Source organism: Juglans regia, chromosome 15, assembly GCF_001411555.2.
Source record: "Juglans regia cultivar Chandler chromosome 15, Walnut 2.0, whole genome shotgun sequence".
Taxonomy (NCBI): Eukaryota; Viridiplantae; Streptophyta; class Magnoliopsida; order Fagales; family Juglandaceae; genus Juglans; species Juglans regia.
In genome coordinates this window covers 602238-618329 of record NC_049915.1, presented here as the reverse complement: position 1 = coordinate 618329, position 16092 = coordinate 602238, and the positions used below count along the sequence as shown (strand labels likewise).

General features: G+C 37.9%; 3 protein-coding genes across 4 annotated transcripts; 1 reads left to right on the top strand and 2 right to left on the bottom strand.

The window, feature by feature from the left end:
* Nucleotides 1–97: 97 nt before the first annotated feature.
* LOC109000390 lies at nucleotides 98–2479 on the bottom strand. The gene is made up of 2 exons (XM_018977242.2): nucleotides 2026–2479; nucleotides 98–607 (listed from the first exon to the last, which is right to left on the bottom strand). Exons 1-2 carry the CDS (start codon nucleotides 2404–2406, stop codon nucleotides 392–394), a joined length of 597 nt encoding a protein of 198 aa, XP_018832787.1. The 5' UTR covers nucleotides 2407–2479; the 3' UTR covers nucleotides 98–391.
* Nucleotides 2480–4513: 2034 nt separating this feature from the next.
* On the bottom strand, nucleotides 4514–8551 carry LOC109000398 (MA3 DOMAIN-CONTAINING TRANSLATION REGULATORY FACTOR 2). 2 transcript variants are annotated; one of them, XM_018977256.2, is made up of 5 exons: nucleotides 8428–8551; nucleotides 7538–7805; nucleotides 7073–7167; nucleotides 5088–6925; nucleotides 4514–4846 (listed from the first exon to the last, which is right to left on the bottom strand). In XM_018977256.2, the coding sequence occupies exons 2-4, from the start codon at nucleotides 7770–7772 to the stop codon at nucleotides 5099–5101; spliced, it is 2157 nt and encodes a 718-aa protein (XP_018832801.1). In that variant the 5' UTR covers nucleotides 7773–7805; nucleotides 8428–8551; the 3' UTR covers nucleotides 4514–4846; nucleotides 5088–5098. The 2 variants fall into 2 exon arrangements, with proteins under 2 accessions (XP_018832801.1, XP_035541804.1); XM_035685911.1 differs by lacking the exon at nucleotides 8428–8551 and adding an exon at nucleotides 8317–8377.
* Nucleotides 8552–9190: 639 nt separating this feature from the next.
* On the top strand, nucleotides 9191–15492 carry LOC109000397 (probable F-actin-capping protein subunit beta). The gene is made up of 7 exons (XM_018977255.2): nucleotides 9191–9368; nucleotides 10353–10423; nucleotides 10863–10976; nucleotides 11106–11188; nucleotides 11261–11334; nucleotides 11486–11605; nucleotides 15080–15492. Exons 1-7 carry the CDS (start codon nucleotides 9240–9242, stop codon nucleotides 15254–15256), a joined length of 768 nt encoding a protein of 255 aa, XP_018832800.2. The 5' UTR covers nucleotides 9191–9239; the 3' UTR covers nucleotides 15257–15492.
* The last annotated feature ends 600 nt before the right edge of the window (nucleotides 15493–16092 follow it).

Sequence of the window (16092 nt, the reverse complement as noted above, 5' to 3'; positions counted from 1 at the left end):
TACTAAATTCGTTCTGAAAAATTAACATGGTGTTCGGAGTCCATGGCAGATGGCACTCTGGAATATGAACTAGCAAAATGATTTCCTAGACATAGGATGCATCTGCATGATTTAAATCCACTCATTAAAATTAATGGAATTCCATTTACATTTCAAAATAGTAAATATGACACGTAATCATTCCAGTCACAGCTTCGTCAAGCACTAGTTTTATGATAATTGAGGTGGATCTCAGCCAACTCAGACATGGGAAAAACCAAAATCATCTACAAACAAATCCCAAACATTTTTTACTGTCAAATGTAGTAAACATATGGATGATTATGAGAAAACCTTGGTTCAGAAATAAGTAAGATTTGATGAGCTCTAAGAAAAGGGGGAAAAATCTTGTTCACCAACCAAACGTTTTCTTCAAGAAGTCCTTTGTTCTCTTCCTCGTCCGTGTGAAAACAATAACCACACAAGCCAGGATCCATGGAGGAAAGCTCCCACCAAAAATGTTAAATTTCTCGACCCACACTGGAGTTTCCTTCAAAACCAATGTTATTAAAATGGTTATTACTGCAACGCCCACCAAGATCTTGGTTACTGGTTTCATCAAGGAGTCCTGCAATTAGAGATTACAAATACAATACAGTCATAATCAGATGCTGAAAACGGCTTTCTGCAATGCCCACATATGGAGAAGAAAAAGAAAGGTACGACTAAGATTAGCACAACTTCTTACTATTTATGTCCATGATGCTTTTCCCTGCCAAGAGAAATCAGTTGCTTAAGCACAAAGCACTGCTGTTGCGCGAATAAGGCAGAAAAGAAACCGAAAGAAATAATGGAAAATCACATCTGCAAATCCTATCTATCATTTTCAGGGCAGTGTGGGATTTAGCAATTTTTTTTTTCTCCAAATGATCCCCGGATGAGGTCTTCAATGTAAAGTCCTTAAGGGCATTCGGTCATGACAATTATGCCAAGGAGCATTCAATCGGGTGTTGATGGTCATGCTAATTTATTGGTCTATGCATGAGAGGTGGTCTCTAGGATGCCCCTTGGAACATCTAAATTGACTGAATCATCATCCTAATGGTTAGGAAGCATTTGGGCAGGAAGGGAATATACAAGACTTTGCCTTTACAAAATGCTACTCTCTCCACCTCTAGCTGTTGCAAAATCTCAATCCGTTAAAGGTAAATAAGTCACATTTTCCTCTTTGAGAGATAAAGGGACTTGTACTTGCAGAGATTGAACCACTACTGAGCTACATTTAATTGGGAAGGAGATGCTATTGGGTTCAAATACCATTCTCAAATGAGTTTTGAGAAGCTTTTATTTGAAAGATGATCAAGTGACATCAACTCAGCACTTTGGTTGAAAGCACGCCTCTCACTCAAGAACCTAACCTAAGAAGGAAGTTGCTAGAGTCAAGCAGAAGTTGAAAAAGTGGAAAAGAGATTTTATCTGGCATTATCTAATCCATGAAACTGCATTACAATCCAAACAGAAGAAATTAGGTGAATATGATGTTTACGGAAAAAGCCAATTCCTTTTGCTGAAATTCCGTTCTTTGGATATTGAAAAACAATGAGGGAGTCCAAAGGACGTCACAACCATTGCCTCTATGGTCCTATTTTTCGGCTTAATCATGTGATTAAACCCAGAGATAAAGTTGAAATCATATCTTACTAGAAGATATAAGGTTTCTTGGTTGGGGAGAACCCTTTCACCAATGACACCAAACGTGAACAGGGGGAAGAAATATATGCATTGGATACAATCGACTGGTTTTAAATTGCTTTTAATCGAACCAACAGATTATGATTCAATATATCTTTTATTTTCTTACACTTTCTCAACAACGGAACAGAATTCCCCCCAAGTTATCTATTATTTCCTTTCTCTATGAATCATGTTTCCTAGTTTTCTCAGCAATCAAACAGATAATTTTATCGACAATATGCAGAAAATTTAAGGAGAAGAAAAAAAAATCAATTTATCCAAAATGGACAACAAAATCTACGATAGAAGTACCTTGGGCTCCCCATCGACGTAAATCACCGATCCGTCTCTGTAAGTCAACACAGACCGTCCGTTCCTCGAGTTGAACCGGATCGCAAGGCCGCGCCCCGACCCGGGCTTGAATGCAAAGATTGACTTGAACCCGTATTTGTCAAGGATATCTCGGACCTCGAGCTGGTCCTGGTCCCAGCCGCCCAGGCTAGACTTGAACACGTCGATCGGACCCTTACCCTGCCTGAACAGACGGATCTCCACCTCTGGAACCTTGGTCTTCACGGTTTTCGTGCTCCGGCTCTGGTCCGTAGGTTGAGGAGAACCGTCCGGATCCGAACCCGCTTCCTCGATTTCTGGGACTATTTCGGCGGCTTCGGCCACCTTCTCTGTCTTCTCCATTTAGCTCTGGCCGTCTTGTGCTCAACCAAAGAGTTTCTGTTTAACGCTGTGTAATACACTAATACAGTAATATCCAGAAATATTAAATTATTCCTATTTATTAATATATGATAAATGATTTATTACATAAAATAAAATAAAAAATTAATCATTAAAAAAAAATCAATTGAATACATTTTGGATAGGGGTGATTAACGGTCCGGTCGGACCGAACGGACCGACCGGACCGACCGTTTCGGTCCGGACCGGACCGGACCGAGACTTAGACCGGTCCGGTCCGGTCCATATTTTAGAGGACCGAAATCATTCGGTCCGGTCCACGGTCCACAGTTTTTTCGGACCGGACCGGACCGGACCGGACCGAATGAAAAATTAAAAAAAATATATATTTTTTATATATATTTTATATATAATAATTGTACAATTAACAATATAAATTTTTAAATATATTATTAATACTTGTTAATATTCTATAAATTAACAATATTTTATATATATCTTCATTTAACCTATCACTATTAACAATATAAAATTTTAAATATACTATTAACACTTGTTAATATTCTATGAATTAATAAATATATAATATCAATTAGTTAATTATATAGTAATTATATAAATTAATAATATAATTTTCATCTAATTTATTATCATTGACCATATAAAATATTTTTTTATTGAGTTTGTTACATAATCCACATTAATAAGTCACTTAGTTTAATTTAGTATTTTAAATAAATTTTTTTATTAATTATTAAAAAAAAAAAAAAAAGAGGGCGGACCGACTGGACCGGACCGGACCGGACCGGACCGATAGCTATCGGTTCGGTCCGGTCCCTTTGGGTGTTCGGTCCGGTCCGGTCCGGAAAAATAATGGACCGAAAATTTTCGGTCCATCGCCGGACCGGACCGGACCGGACCGGACCGGCCCGTTTGCAGCCCTAATTTTGGAGCATCACTCGGGTATTTTTTAGAAGTTTGATTATTTCTATTAATTAATATAAATATATTATATATTTAAATTTAGATACTAAAATAAGTTTTCATGATAAATAAAATTTTAATCATGTTCCATTTTTTAAATAACTCCCCATTTATTATTTTTTAAATCAATTTGATTCTTTTAGACAATCAAAATTGTAACCAGGAGTTTAGTGGAACAACAAGGCACACTGTAGCTACAGATCAAGGTCAGGATAACACCAGTGTTGTGGTCCAGTTGAATGATGATCTACCAGAGAAGTTTCCTGCCCCCTCCACACAATCAATAGAAGAGTAAGTTGTTGAGGACATAGGGAAAGTTTTGATTGAGCAAGAGAGCCTGCAAATCGTTAAATTTACCTATCCCCTACCAGACCCACAAGAGGTTAGCACAGAAGCCATTAATCCAGTTGTGAGCAAAGTAACTGAGTCGGGCGAAGAATGGGAGAATCCTCTGATAAGCCTAAAGAGGAAATCGAAGAAGAAAAAGACAAGATCCTTAGCAGTCAGTGTTAATGAGACGTTTATGGTTGCATATGAAGAGGAAAGAACGGATGAGATACTATTTTCCCATTCTGATCACGAGAGTGAGAGAGACAAAATCAATGATGATATGCGCAAGGAATACTACACAGACTCTGAGGGCTCCAACAACCCCAGAAAAACAGGCCAGAAAAGAGGCTCTACCAGAGTGGTAATTCGTCCTTCCAAATTTAAATTATGATCAGTCCTATTATTTTTTAGAATATTAGAGGAGTAGGCACTTCTTATAGGAGGTTGAGGAAAATTATTAAGTAATTTAGCCCTAATATCATAGCTTTAGCTGAGCCCTTTTTGTTAGAGGATAGAATCCCGTCATTCTTAGGATTTTTCACGTCGACTTATAAATAGGATTTTTCGCCCATAATCATTGTATCTGTATATCGCAACGAGGCATACTTAAGGACATTAGAGAACATCTTTTGTTCTTTTATTTTTCCTGTTTTTCATGCATTAAAACAAGAACGAAACCCACATTTATCCTCAAACTGTTAACGAATGTAAATTGTAATGCCTTGAAGATTCAACACTTGAGTTGCTTGGTCATTGGCATCATGCTATGCCAGAGGTTGTTGAATCTTGAGTAGAGCAATGGAAACAGACACTGCTGCTAAATCTACCATTCAATATACATGAATTGCAAGAAAAAAAAATACATCCCAGAATTTCAGCCTCTACATTCATGCAATACAAAGATGTAAAACTATCTAGTTTTCCCATATAAATCTCATCGGCTGTCTGCGTACATGAATAATTCAATCAAACTACCAGATGTTTGTACATGTAATTTCGGGCTATTCGTTTCCTGATAAAAACTACCAGATACTAGAAAGGAAGAAACTCCATTAAATTGGCTCCATATCCTCGCCATTGCTTCAGAAAAACATCCATGCCACATCCACCTCTTTGCTTCAGAAGGCTAGAATAAAAGTAGGTATGAGTGTTCAACTTTGGAGGATTTTTAATATGATTGCTGAAGAAAAACTAGATTACTAAAAAGGCAATAGGAAGCAAACCATTCCAGCTTGCTTACTGATTAGAAGCAACATGTCAGCAAAGAAAGATATGTGAACTAAGTGGATGTGTGTGTGTGCCGGGATGTGCAGATTTGTGTGTCAAAGCGTGTGTCTGCATGTGGGACAACATAGAGAGAAGTCTACCCTCAGTATTATTAGTGTGTGCTTGTTGCATGCTCTGATTTGCCGAAATAAGATGATGAATCCAACCACCCAGCAATCTTTGCTCTTTCAACATAATTTGTGAACTGTTTCTTTGCATCAGGAACATCCAGAGCCAAGTCATCGAGTGATTCAAAAACCCTCCCAAAACCCTCAGTCATCTGGTTCATGGTTATGAGTCCAGAGCCAAAACACTCCTCGAGTAAACTCCACAATTTTTCGTTCTTCTTCTCCATGATTGTCACCAAAGCTTTCTTGACAATCTCATGGTGAAAAAATGGCATGCCTAACTCCTTTATGCAGCAACAAGCCTCTCTAATGTCCCCTCCAGACTCAAACTCCTCTAGCAGCTTTCCAATCTTGTCCTTGACATCCTCGACTGCCCACCCAGGCCTGCTGCTTCCCCCACCACCCCAACACCTTAGGATCCGCTCCCCTGAAAGTCGAGCCTTTAGCAATGACCTTGCCATTTGAAGTACTTTGCTCCCAATTGAGTCCGGCCCTACACACTGGGTTCCAATCTCTTCCAAGTGTTGTGGAGCCAGGACTTCATCCACTTCTGCTCTAGCTAAAAACATTGCAAGGTCCTCAACAACAACTGGGTTATCCAGAGCAGTGTCATCGGCAGATTCTATCAACATTGTGAACCCATTTACAACATCCTCAGCAGGGAAATACAGAGATGACAGCAACACAGAAGCCATTTCCTTCTCCCTACTCTTCCGGTCCATTGCTAGAGTTATCAGTTTCTTAACAAAGAGAGCATTCAATTCTGCTGAACAAGTCTTGTCTTCCGATTCTAGAAAACTACTTACCTCTGATATATCACCAGACAAGAAGTATTCTTGAATAGTAGATTGAGCCTTCATCTTGAATATTTTGGCAGAGCCAACATCTAATGCTTGCTTTCCTGGCTCCAGTTTAAGTGACTTCAAAGATGAAGCACACAGCCATCCCTCTGATGCTGCCTTGGAGATCAGTGACTGCAATATTCCCCTCGCATTAGGTATATCAAGTGATAAGTCATCGACTGTGTCAATCATCCGACCAAAGCCTTTTGATATTTGACTTGAGTTGATTAAACCTTCTTCCACAGCTTCCTTCAGCAAATCCAGTAGCTGTCCTTCAGCTTGCTGTCTCTCCATTGCCATTATAAGAACCCTTTTAACTATTTCATGATGGAAGAATGGAACTTTCAAATCGTTGATGCATCTGCAAGCCTCTTTCATATCACTACTATTTACATACTCCATCAACAAATTTATAATCCTAGCCTTCACATTCTCAGCTGTTTTATTCATGCTACCTCCCCACCGCCTCTCAATCAAATCTGCATGAAGAGGGGCTGCTAAATATCCCTTCTCACACCTTTTTAAGACTTCAACCCCTTTTGAATCCTTAGGTAATGAAGCCATTTCTTTAGTCAGAAATGCAGGAGGAAGTATGTCATCAACCACAGCTCGAGCAATGAACAAAGCAAGAACATCAACTGTGTCTGGTATATCCACAATCAAGTCATCCGCAGATTTTACCAATTTACTGAAGCCTTTGTAAACTTGTGGGGGGTCAACCACATCGGCATATAGCGAAGATAACAGAGCAGCAGCCATTTCTTTTTCTTTGTCATGCCTGTCCATAGCCATCGACACAAGTTTTTTGACAAAATAGAAGCTATAGCGAGGGTTTCCAAGTTCTCTCAATTCATTCGAAGTTGAGGCAACATCATCAGTGACAAAGTATTCCTCCACTATTATGATAGCCTTCTTTTTGTACTCCTCAAAATCCCCTGTCGACTTTCCTGCATCTAAAGGTTCGCATTCCTACAAAGAATTATATTTTTTCAGAAGTTAGTAACTGCAATGAGCAATTCAAGCATAAAAACAAGCAATCTTACTGACTTTTCATCTCTTGGTAATGTTTTACAATTCTGCAAAGGTGAGACATAGACACATAAAGTAACTGCCTACCTCACTGCTATCATAGTTTGGGTCATTAGGGTCAAGAAAATAGGTACCATCTGTATCAAGTAACCCTCCCCAGGTACCTTTTCCCCCATAACCACCTGCATCATGAAAGTAGTTCATTAGGAAATAATCTGAAAATTACAGATAGCAAGCCCGTGTCATTTATATTTTAATTGCAAATATATAATGCAATGAAGGACATTAGATGCCCAATACTTCATTTTTATGCATCTCTATGTCATCAGAATAGTAGTCCAAACATACAAATATGCCAATGAGGCCAACCTAAGCTACCAAGAGAGAAATGCTCTCCAAGATATCCTTTTTTAGCACCATGACTTCCGGGCTATCTGTTCTAACATTTCAAAACCAGAGTTCTCAGGCTCAGATTTTTTCAGCCAATAAATGATGCAAACGAAAAATTAACACATTGATCCGGTATCAATATAACAAAAAGGTACATTTTACCTTTTTTAGGACGCCCGTCTTTTGGAGAATGTGAAGACCTATCATGCTTGAATGGGCTATGTTTTCCATGCAACCTCGGAGACCTCGGTGACTTTGGGGACATTGGTGACTTTGGGGACATTGGAGACTTGGGAGAAGTCTTCAACAAAGGAACAGATAGCCGATCTGCACTATCTAAGGCAGACTTGTGAACCTTCCGACGCTCATTTGATGCAGAACCATTGCCGAAATCCATCGAGCTTATATGCTGAAATCCTCTTCTCACTCTCTAGTACCAAGAAAAGAGATCACGCAATCAATTTGCAGAGAGAGACTAACAACACTGCATTAATTTATTATTTTTTAAAAAGAAAAAAGAAAAAGAAAAAAAACTCCACCCTCTCTAATCCCCTGCCCTCTCATAGCACAGTAAAATTACTATAAATCTACATTACTGCGTGCTATAAGAACTTTAAAAAAACCCAGTCTGAAATAATATACCAGCTTTCTTATTTCATAGAACAGACATCAAAAGAAAAGGACTCGAATATAGGAACCAAAAAACAATTAACTAGAGTAAAGGTGTATGTGTCGCACAGAACATCTACAGCAGCTAAATTCAAGCTCTTCCAACAAATGGATAAATCACCAAGAAAAAAAAATATATATATATATTTATATAAATTTCCAAAAACAGGAAACAAAACCGAAGATGTTCTTTCTTTTACTGAAAACGCAAGCATTTTGATTGTAATAAATAAAATCTTTCAGAAAACCAAACAAAATGAGAAAAAATCTACCAAATGCTCTCCACTTCCTCCCTCCCCTTCTTAGCCATACTCAGAGTATCTTACAAACGGCATTCCATACAACCAAAAACTGTTACCGTAGAAACCAATAAAAAACCTTACTTTTTATGGTCTTTTACGAGAAGAAATCCAACACCGATGATCTGGTTTCCTTCGTTGGTGTTAAATTGTTAACCTATGCTGTACTGAAGTTTCAACGCCCAAACAAGCTTTTGGTTCTCGTTCCAGTTTTTTTTTTTTTCGGAGGAAGTTGCAAAACGCTAGGACGTTATATGTCGTTGGATTAAAATCAATGCGGATCTTAAGGAATTTTGCCAATGGACGGCTTAGATCTTCTTATATTCTGCCTGTTGAAACGGCAAACACAGAGCCCGCCAAATCCGCGGGAAAAGACGTGGACAGAATTATTTTTAATGATTGATATTAAAGAAGTGAGTTTTTATTTTTATTTTATGATGCGATATTAAATTATTAGAGATTATTTATTATATTTTATTTATAAATATATTATTTAATTCTAAAGAAAAGATGAATAGATTTTTTTAAATGAAATTACATATTTAGTCTTACCGTGCACTGTGTCCATAGTCGGAAAATATTTATAAAAATAATTAGTTAATTAAATTTAAAAAATAAAATTATTTTCTCTATTTTTTTTATAAATTTATTTTTTATATTTAAAATTAATTTAGTTACATCGAATTAAACTATTTCATTTCATTTTTTATTATATAATTATTATAATTTTTTTAAATTATTATATAAAATATAATAAATAATTTAATTTTTTAAAATTTTAAAATAAAAATAATATTATACATATGGATTTATCTAAATTGCTTGGGATCGTCGTCGGTTTCTTCTCTTATTTTAATAACAAGTAGCCGGGAAAAAAGGCCAAAGCGGGAGAGAAAATGGAGGCGGCGATGGGATTGATGAGAAGAATACCTCCGAAGCACACCGACGCGGCTCTCTCGGCGCTCCTCAGCCTCTTGCCCAACCACTCCTCCGATCTTCTCTCTCAAGTCGATCAGCCCCTCCAGGTTCACAAACTCTCTCTCTCTCTCTCTCTAATACAAGTTAGAGTTTGGTGTAATTTTTTACTTTTTTTTTTAATTACTTCGTGTTTGGTTGCTGAGATATTGGAGGAGTGGAGAAGAAAATTGGATGTTGTTATATGTACTTGCGCTCCAATTGGCTCCACATTACTTAGCAACTGCCAGTTTGGTTTCGAACTTTTTGAAATCTTTGATTCTGAAAATATGACATAATAGATAAGTAAAAACGAAGACTGTTGGGTTTTTTGAGAATGTTCTATTTTCAGCTTGACAGTCATTTCTTATGACCCGACATACAAATTGTTCAAGTTAATGCTCTGCAATCTACTTCTCTGGCATTTTCGGGGAAAAATGTTATTAGGAGGTTTTGAAAGTTGTTTTGTAAACAGTACCAAACCTTTATGCCTTTTTAAAAATGGAAACAATTTATTTTTCTGAAATAATTAATTGCACTCCTATTATTTTGTGTTTCATTCTCTATCGATCAAAAAAAAATTATTGTGTTTCATTCTCCCCTCAGTTTGGAAAGGTAAAATAATTTAACCTAGTCATGCAAATTTTTGGGGTTTAACCAACTACAAGTTGTAGGTTTTAACTTTTAACTCTGTTGATCATCAAGTTTTACCGTATGGTAATTATTAACTGTTGTTGATCATAGCATCGGCCATCCCTTCAATTGCTGGATTTCAAGTAACCTATCCCTTAAAAGATACTTCTAACTTAGATTAGACCATGGAAATTTAGATCAACTTTCTTATTTATATTGTATAGAGTAAATAAGGCATGTTCTTTTGGGCGCTTGTGTTTTATTCTTTTCCATGATTGGGTAGTTTTTTACTTTTAACTTAGAGTAGACTGTATTTGAGTGAGTTTTATGTGGATGGATAATGTATTGACTTTCTTAAGATGAGTATTTCCTAACCTACTGCTTCATTTGAAAAATAAAACTTTTTTGGACTGAATTTACAGGTTTTATTCGACGTTGATTGTGGGAAGGAGTTTATTTTGTGTGAATACAACAGAGATGCCGACTCTTACAGGTATATGCTTACCTATTTGTGCTTTCATAAGTTTTGTTCTAGGTTGTAGCATGGTAGATTAGTAGTCATCTGAATCTGCGTTCAGTAGTGATTCTGCTTGTGTGCTGTTGTAGATGTAAAAGAGATCTGCCCTTAATTTGTAGTCTCTATATTTAGTTCACAGATCATTGAAGCTCTGAGGACCTTTTTGCTGCAACTCTTTTCTGCATGGTTTTAACAGAGAGAAGCACATTATCGACGTCTAGTCTAAAGCAATTGTCACTACCATACCTTTTTTTCCTACATGAGCACCTTTTTTGGCGGTTATGAAAACTCCCAAAAATTTATGTGCATAGAAATTATTTGCGTGGATGCACTTATTATACTTAACTATATGCATTCGCTACTTCTTTGAAAAGTAGGGATTCATTTTGTTTTGTGTTACTTTATTCCCATCTAGATCGCCTTGGTCAAATAAATACCATCCACCATTGAAGGATGGAGCACTCCCATCAATAGTGTTGAGGAAACTTGAAGTTGAGGCGAACGACATCTTTGCAATTTATCGTGACCAGTGAGGTCCTTTACTTGCCTCGTCCTTGAGTTTCTTCTTTGTTTAACGGATCTCATGTGTAAAATTTCTTCTTCAATGACTTATCCTGTCTAAAAAAATTATTAGTTTAATTAACATGTAATTTGTTAGGTACTATGAAGGTGGCTTTTCATCAGTTTATATGTGGGAAGATGACAATGAAGGTTTTGTAGCATGCTTCCTAATAAAGAAAGGTAATCTTTGTACCTGAACTGACCGTCAGTAGGCTTTTTATGTTTCACTGATTTGCATTTTCGTGGATGAAGATGGCTCAAAGACAGGGCAGGGTCGAAGGGGTTACCTGCAGGAGGGAGCATGGGATGCTATACATGTCATCGAGGTAAAGTTCATTTTCCATCGACTGCATAGTGTGGATGTGGGGATGATGTCCATGTAGGATGTCCTTGTAACCCTCTGTCTGCTTTCACTCTTCTCTGTGTATTTTTCTGTCATTCCTTCCTTGATGTGCGCTAAACCTCATTTTGTTCTAGGTGGGGCCAGAGGAGGAAGGAGTTGCTCATTACTGCTTAACCAGTACCGTGATGCTATCTTTGACTACGGATAACGAGTTGTCAGGCACATTTAGCTTGTCTGGATCAATTAGGCGACAGGTATTTCATTCTATTCTGGACCGAGGAGTTTAATCTTTGCCCCAGAGTTTACTTGTTGGAATATTTCTCTGAAAATCTGCCAAAGCCAAATGTAGGAGACTTGTACCTTTGTGCCTATTGGGTGAGTGAATTTGCGAAGAATGGACAGTGAATTTAGTCAGGATCATTTTTTATTCCATTTGCTCATAACCTGTGAGAGGTTTCAGTATGGAGATTGACATCATCTCCCTCCTAGGAAGTACTCCTCTTCAGATGGTAAAAGGCTGGACGAGTTGGATCAGATTCAGTGTTGGGGAAGATTCTATTCTGAATCTTCCTAGCCCAAAGAGAGGGATCAAGTAAAGAAGTTTTTTTTTTAATAAGTAAGAGATAGATTTTATTGATATGAATGAAATAGGCAAAGCCCGTGTACACATGAAGTATACAAGAGAATACCTAAATACATTCTAGGAGCCAGAAATTAAAACCAGAAAATTGTGAACATTGTTTCCATAAAGCACAATAGCTGAAAACCAAAGTAATAAAGTGTGTAAAAAAAAGTTCTGAAGCTCCGCCGTTGTATGTTCCCTATCGTCGAAGGACCGTGCATTCCTTTCCAACCAAGTACACCACATAATGCACAACAGAATCATCTTCCACGCCGCCGCCACTTGGGAACAGCCTTGAATTCCTTTCCAACAAGCTAGTAAATCCACTAACCTCGATGGCATTACCCAAGCTAAACCAACTCTTCTAAGTATCTCATCACATATCACTCTTGTCACTTCACAATGCAATAATAAATTATCCATTGATTCGTCATGTGTTTTGCACAAATAACACCAATCCATCACAATGAGCCCCCTCTTCCTTAAATTTTCCGTGGTCAAAATATGCCCAAGAGAAGCAGTCCATACGAAAAAAGCTACTTTGGAAGGCAGTGTGACCTCCAAATACTCTTCCATGGAAAAGGAAAATTACCTTGTGGTGCCAATAATTTTTAATACGACCTCACTGTAAATTTCTTGCTATCATTAGGCCTCCACTGCATTCTGTCCCCCTGTGTTGTTATACCTCCCATGGAATATATCAAGCTGAAGAATTCTGAAACAGTACTCAATTCTCAATCATGAAGATCCCTATTAAAGAGAACATTCCACTGGCGAGAACCATGAGAAAATGCAATCAGATCCACCACAGAAGCATCCATGTTAACTGCGATGCGATAGAGAGCTGGAAAAACCCTATCAAGAGCGCTATCACCACACCAAACATCATGCCAAAACCTGATTATGGAACCCTCGCCTGCCACAAAACAGATTTGAGTTTCAAAACTCTGCCAGCCCCTCCTAAAAAACTTCTATAAGCCCCTCCTAAAAAACTTCTATAAGCCCACACCATAACCCCCCCCCCCCCCCCCCAAAAAAAAAAAAAAAGCACTTCCATGTCGGAGATCAATAACTTCCTTCCAAAGTGCATCCCCCTCCAAGTGATATGTCGACAACCATTTCCCCAATAGAGTTTTATTGAATGTCCTCAAATTGCGCACCCCCAAGCCACCATTCGAGATAGGAGAGCAAATTTTATTCCAATTAACAAGATGAGAATTTGCTTCCTCCCCCACAAAGAAGCCCTAAATAGCTTCTCAATCCTATTAGCCACCCCTGCAAGCAAAGGAAATAGATTAGATAAAGTACTCATTATTAATGTGAGTCTACCTCCTCTCAATAAATACATCCGTTTCCAGCCAGCCTACATTTTCTCAACTTTCTCTATAACCCCATCCCAAATAGCTCTAGCCTTAAATGCTGCTCCCAACAGAAGTCCCAAATATTTCATAGGCAAAGAAGACACTTTACAACCCAGGAGACTCGCCAAGATGGTGATGCTAGGCACAGGCCCCACTGAAACCATCTTGGTGATGCTAGGCACAGGCCCCACCGAAACCATCTCGGACTTACCAAGATTCACCTTAAGACCCAACACGGCTTCAAAACATAACAAGAGTGCCCTTAAGACTTGAATCTGGCCACGATCAACGTCACAAAATAGGAGTATCATCTGCGAAAAGGAGATCTGTTTAGTAGCCTTCACCATCCGACCAAGTGCCTCCATGACAATAACAAATAGAAAAGGAGACAATGGATCCCCTTGCCTCAAATTACGGGAACTGTTAAAAAAGTCAGCAGGGGTACCATTAACTAGTACCAAGAAGCGAGTGATAGTAACACAATGTTGAATCCATGAGATCCACCTATCTCCAAAGCCACACCTCCCGAACAAGTAGAAAAGAAATTCTCAGTTCACATGTTCATATGCCTTTTTCATGTCAAGCTTGCACAGAATACCTCGAACTCCTTCCTTCAACCTAATATCCAAGCACTCATTGGCTATAAGAATTGAATCAAGAATTTGCCTCCTCCGAACAAACGCATTTTGAGGCTTAGAAATAATTTTTTCCATGACCAAGCTTAACCGATTAGTAAGAACTTTCGAAATAATCTTGTATGCCCCACTCACGAGACTTACAGGTTGGAAATCTTCAATTTTTGTTGCCCCACGTTTCTTCGGTATGAGAGCAATGAGCGTCGCATTGAGGCATTTCTCAAATTTCTTAAAGGAGTGGAATTCAAGGAGCACCTGCATAACATCGCATTTCACAATGTCCCAACAAGCGTGAAAAAATCCCATCGAAAAGCCATTAGGAACCAGTGCTTTGTTTTTGGCCATACCACTAATGACTTTATAAATCTCATCTTCTTCAAAGGGTCTTTCCAGCCTCGACCAAACCCGACTATTGAACCACGTGAACTCATCCCCAACAAGAGAGAGATCCATGAGATCCAAATCAAATATGAACTCCAAAAACTCCAAATCAAGTAAAGAAGTTGACAGTGAAATGGTTGTCCGGAAGCTCTGTTGTCTGGACATTGATATACTTTCCCATACTAGTATTAGCTTTCCTGTTTGATGGTGAACCTATCGTTTCCTAAGTAGAAGGTTTCGTCATTGAGAAGACTAAAGTTTAGTAGATCTGTCTCTCAAGAGGAATCCCTCCAACAATTACCCCAAGGGGCGCGCGCTCAACCCACAGTCCAAGAGCGAAAAGGTGTGGGGACCAAAGAGAGCCCAACATATAAATTGAGAAAATTATACTAAGAGGAAGTTGATAAATACAGAAACCACAGCTCATGGTACGTTCCCCTGAATATGCCTTGACCCTCCACTAGGTTCTTGGTAATACAACAAGAAAAAAAATTAAAAACATAGAAAATGAGGTCTAAAGACTCCTAAGGAGGAAGGGCATTGCTTTTTTTCTTTTACCTTTCTTTCTTTTACCGTGTTATCCAAAAACATAAAAGAGTCTTAGCATAATCAATTGGATCATAGTTATTTTTTATCCTTATGTGTGCAAATAGACAAGCAAGCTTTTCTTTACCTCAGGGTATGTTTATTTAGGACAGGAATTCATTATTTTCTTCCTATCCCTTTTAGATGGATATGAAACTCTCAGTTGCAGAAGGCCATCTTTGTAATATGGGAAGGATGATAGAGGAGATGGAGAGTAAGCTGAGGAATTCCCTGGATCAAGTATATTTTGGCAAGACAAAAGAAATGGTATGCACCCTACGACCACCATCTGAAGTTGTGATGAGACTGCCGGATTGCTGATGTTGGATTCTATGGCACGAGTTGGCGGATTCTCAAAATTCATTGCATTTCCCAAACTTACTTGGCAGTGTGTTTTTCCTAGCAGATATTATGTAGTTATTTGTTCTCCTTATTTTGAGACCTTATCTTGGACATAAAAAAGTGTAGCATTCTTAAACCCTATTGTAGACTTAAGAAGTTTGGTGCTTTGTGGATGAGATATAGATGCTCATTGAATTGGAAACTCGTTTGGTCTATACTCTTCTGATGATATGGAGACTGACATTATAAACGTTAAAAAAAAGGTGGGAAGATAAAATTTTGCAATTGATTTACTAAATTTCGAATGGCTTTCAAGTTCCTGGGATGACCATTATATTACCAAAAGCAGAAGTCTGTCAAAAGTGGAAGTTTATTTCCTCAAAATGTGAAAAGTGACTTGATCATCCACAAACAGGAGAAGCCCCGTCAGGGATGACATCCTTCCCTTTCAAAGAGGAGAGACTAGAGAGTCCCATTGGACTATAAAGCCTACTAATAAGTTTGTCCAATGAAAGTGTTTCATATGTAGAAAAAATTAATTACCTAAAAGAACATATATTATAATGTAGTAGACATTCAACTCGAGGGAGCGCTTGCGAGTTCTTGCATTAATCCCATATTGTAATTAGCCGACCATCTTGACAAAGCTCAGATTATAAGATAATATTGTGAAAATATCAACTCTTTTGCTCTGGCTATATACTCACAAGTTAAGGAAATTGAAAAATGAAAAATAAAAAATAAAAAATTTATAATTAATTCTTTTAGCCTAAGAATAAGAATAATTCTACGTGTATAATCGTAAAGTATGTAAA

Excerpts from the sequence above, each read along its gene's own strand:
- LOC109000390 (XM_018977242.2), bottom strand. The coding sequence starts at position 2,406 with ATGGAGAAGACAGAGAAGGTGGCCGAAGCCGCCGAAATAGTCCCAGAA. Across the intron at positions 608-2,025 it reads ACGTCGATGGGGAGCCCAAG|GACTCCTTGATGAAACCAGT; the intron begins GTACTTCTATCG and ends CTCTAATTGCAG.
- LOC109000398 (XM_018977256.2), bottom strand. The coding sequence starts at position 7,772 with ATGGATTTCGGCAATGGTTCTGCATCAAATGAGCGTCGGAAGGTTCAC. Across the intron at positions 7,168-7,537 it reads AGACGGGCGTCCTAAAAAAG|GTGGTTATGGGGGAAAAGGT; the intron begins GTAAAATGTACC and ends TTCATGATGCAG. Across the intron at positions 6,926-7,072 it reads CAAACTATGATAGCAGTGAG|GAATGCGAACCTTTAGATGC; the intron begins GTAGGCAGTTAC and ends AATTCTTTGTAG.
- LOC109000397 (XM_018977255.2), top strand. The coding sequence starts at position 9,240 with ATGGAGGCGGCGATGGGATTGATGAGAAGAATACCTCCGAAGCACACC. Across the intron at positions 11,189-11,260 it reads ATGCTTCCTAATAAAGAAAG|ATGGCTCAAAGACAGGGCAG; the intron begins GTAATCTTTGTA and ends TCGTGGATGAAG. Across the intron at positions 11,335-11,485 it reads ATGCTATACATGTCATCGAG|GTGGGGCCAGAGGAGGAAGG; the intron begins GTAAAGTTCATT and ends ATTTTGTTCTAG.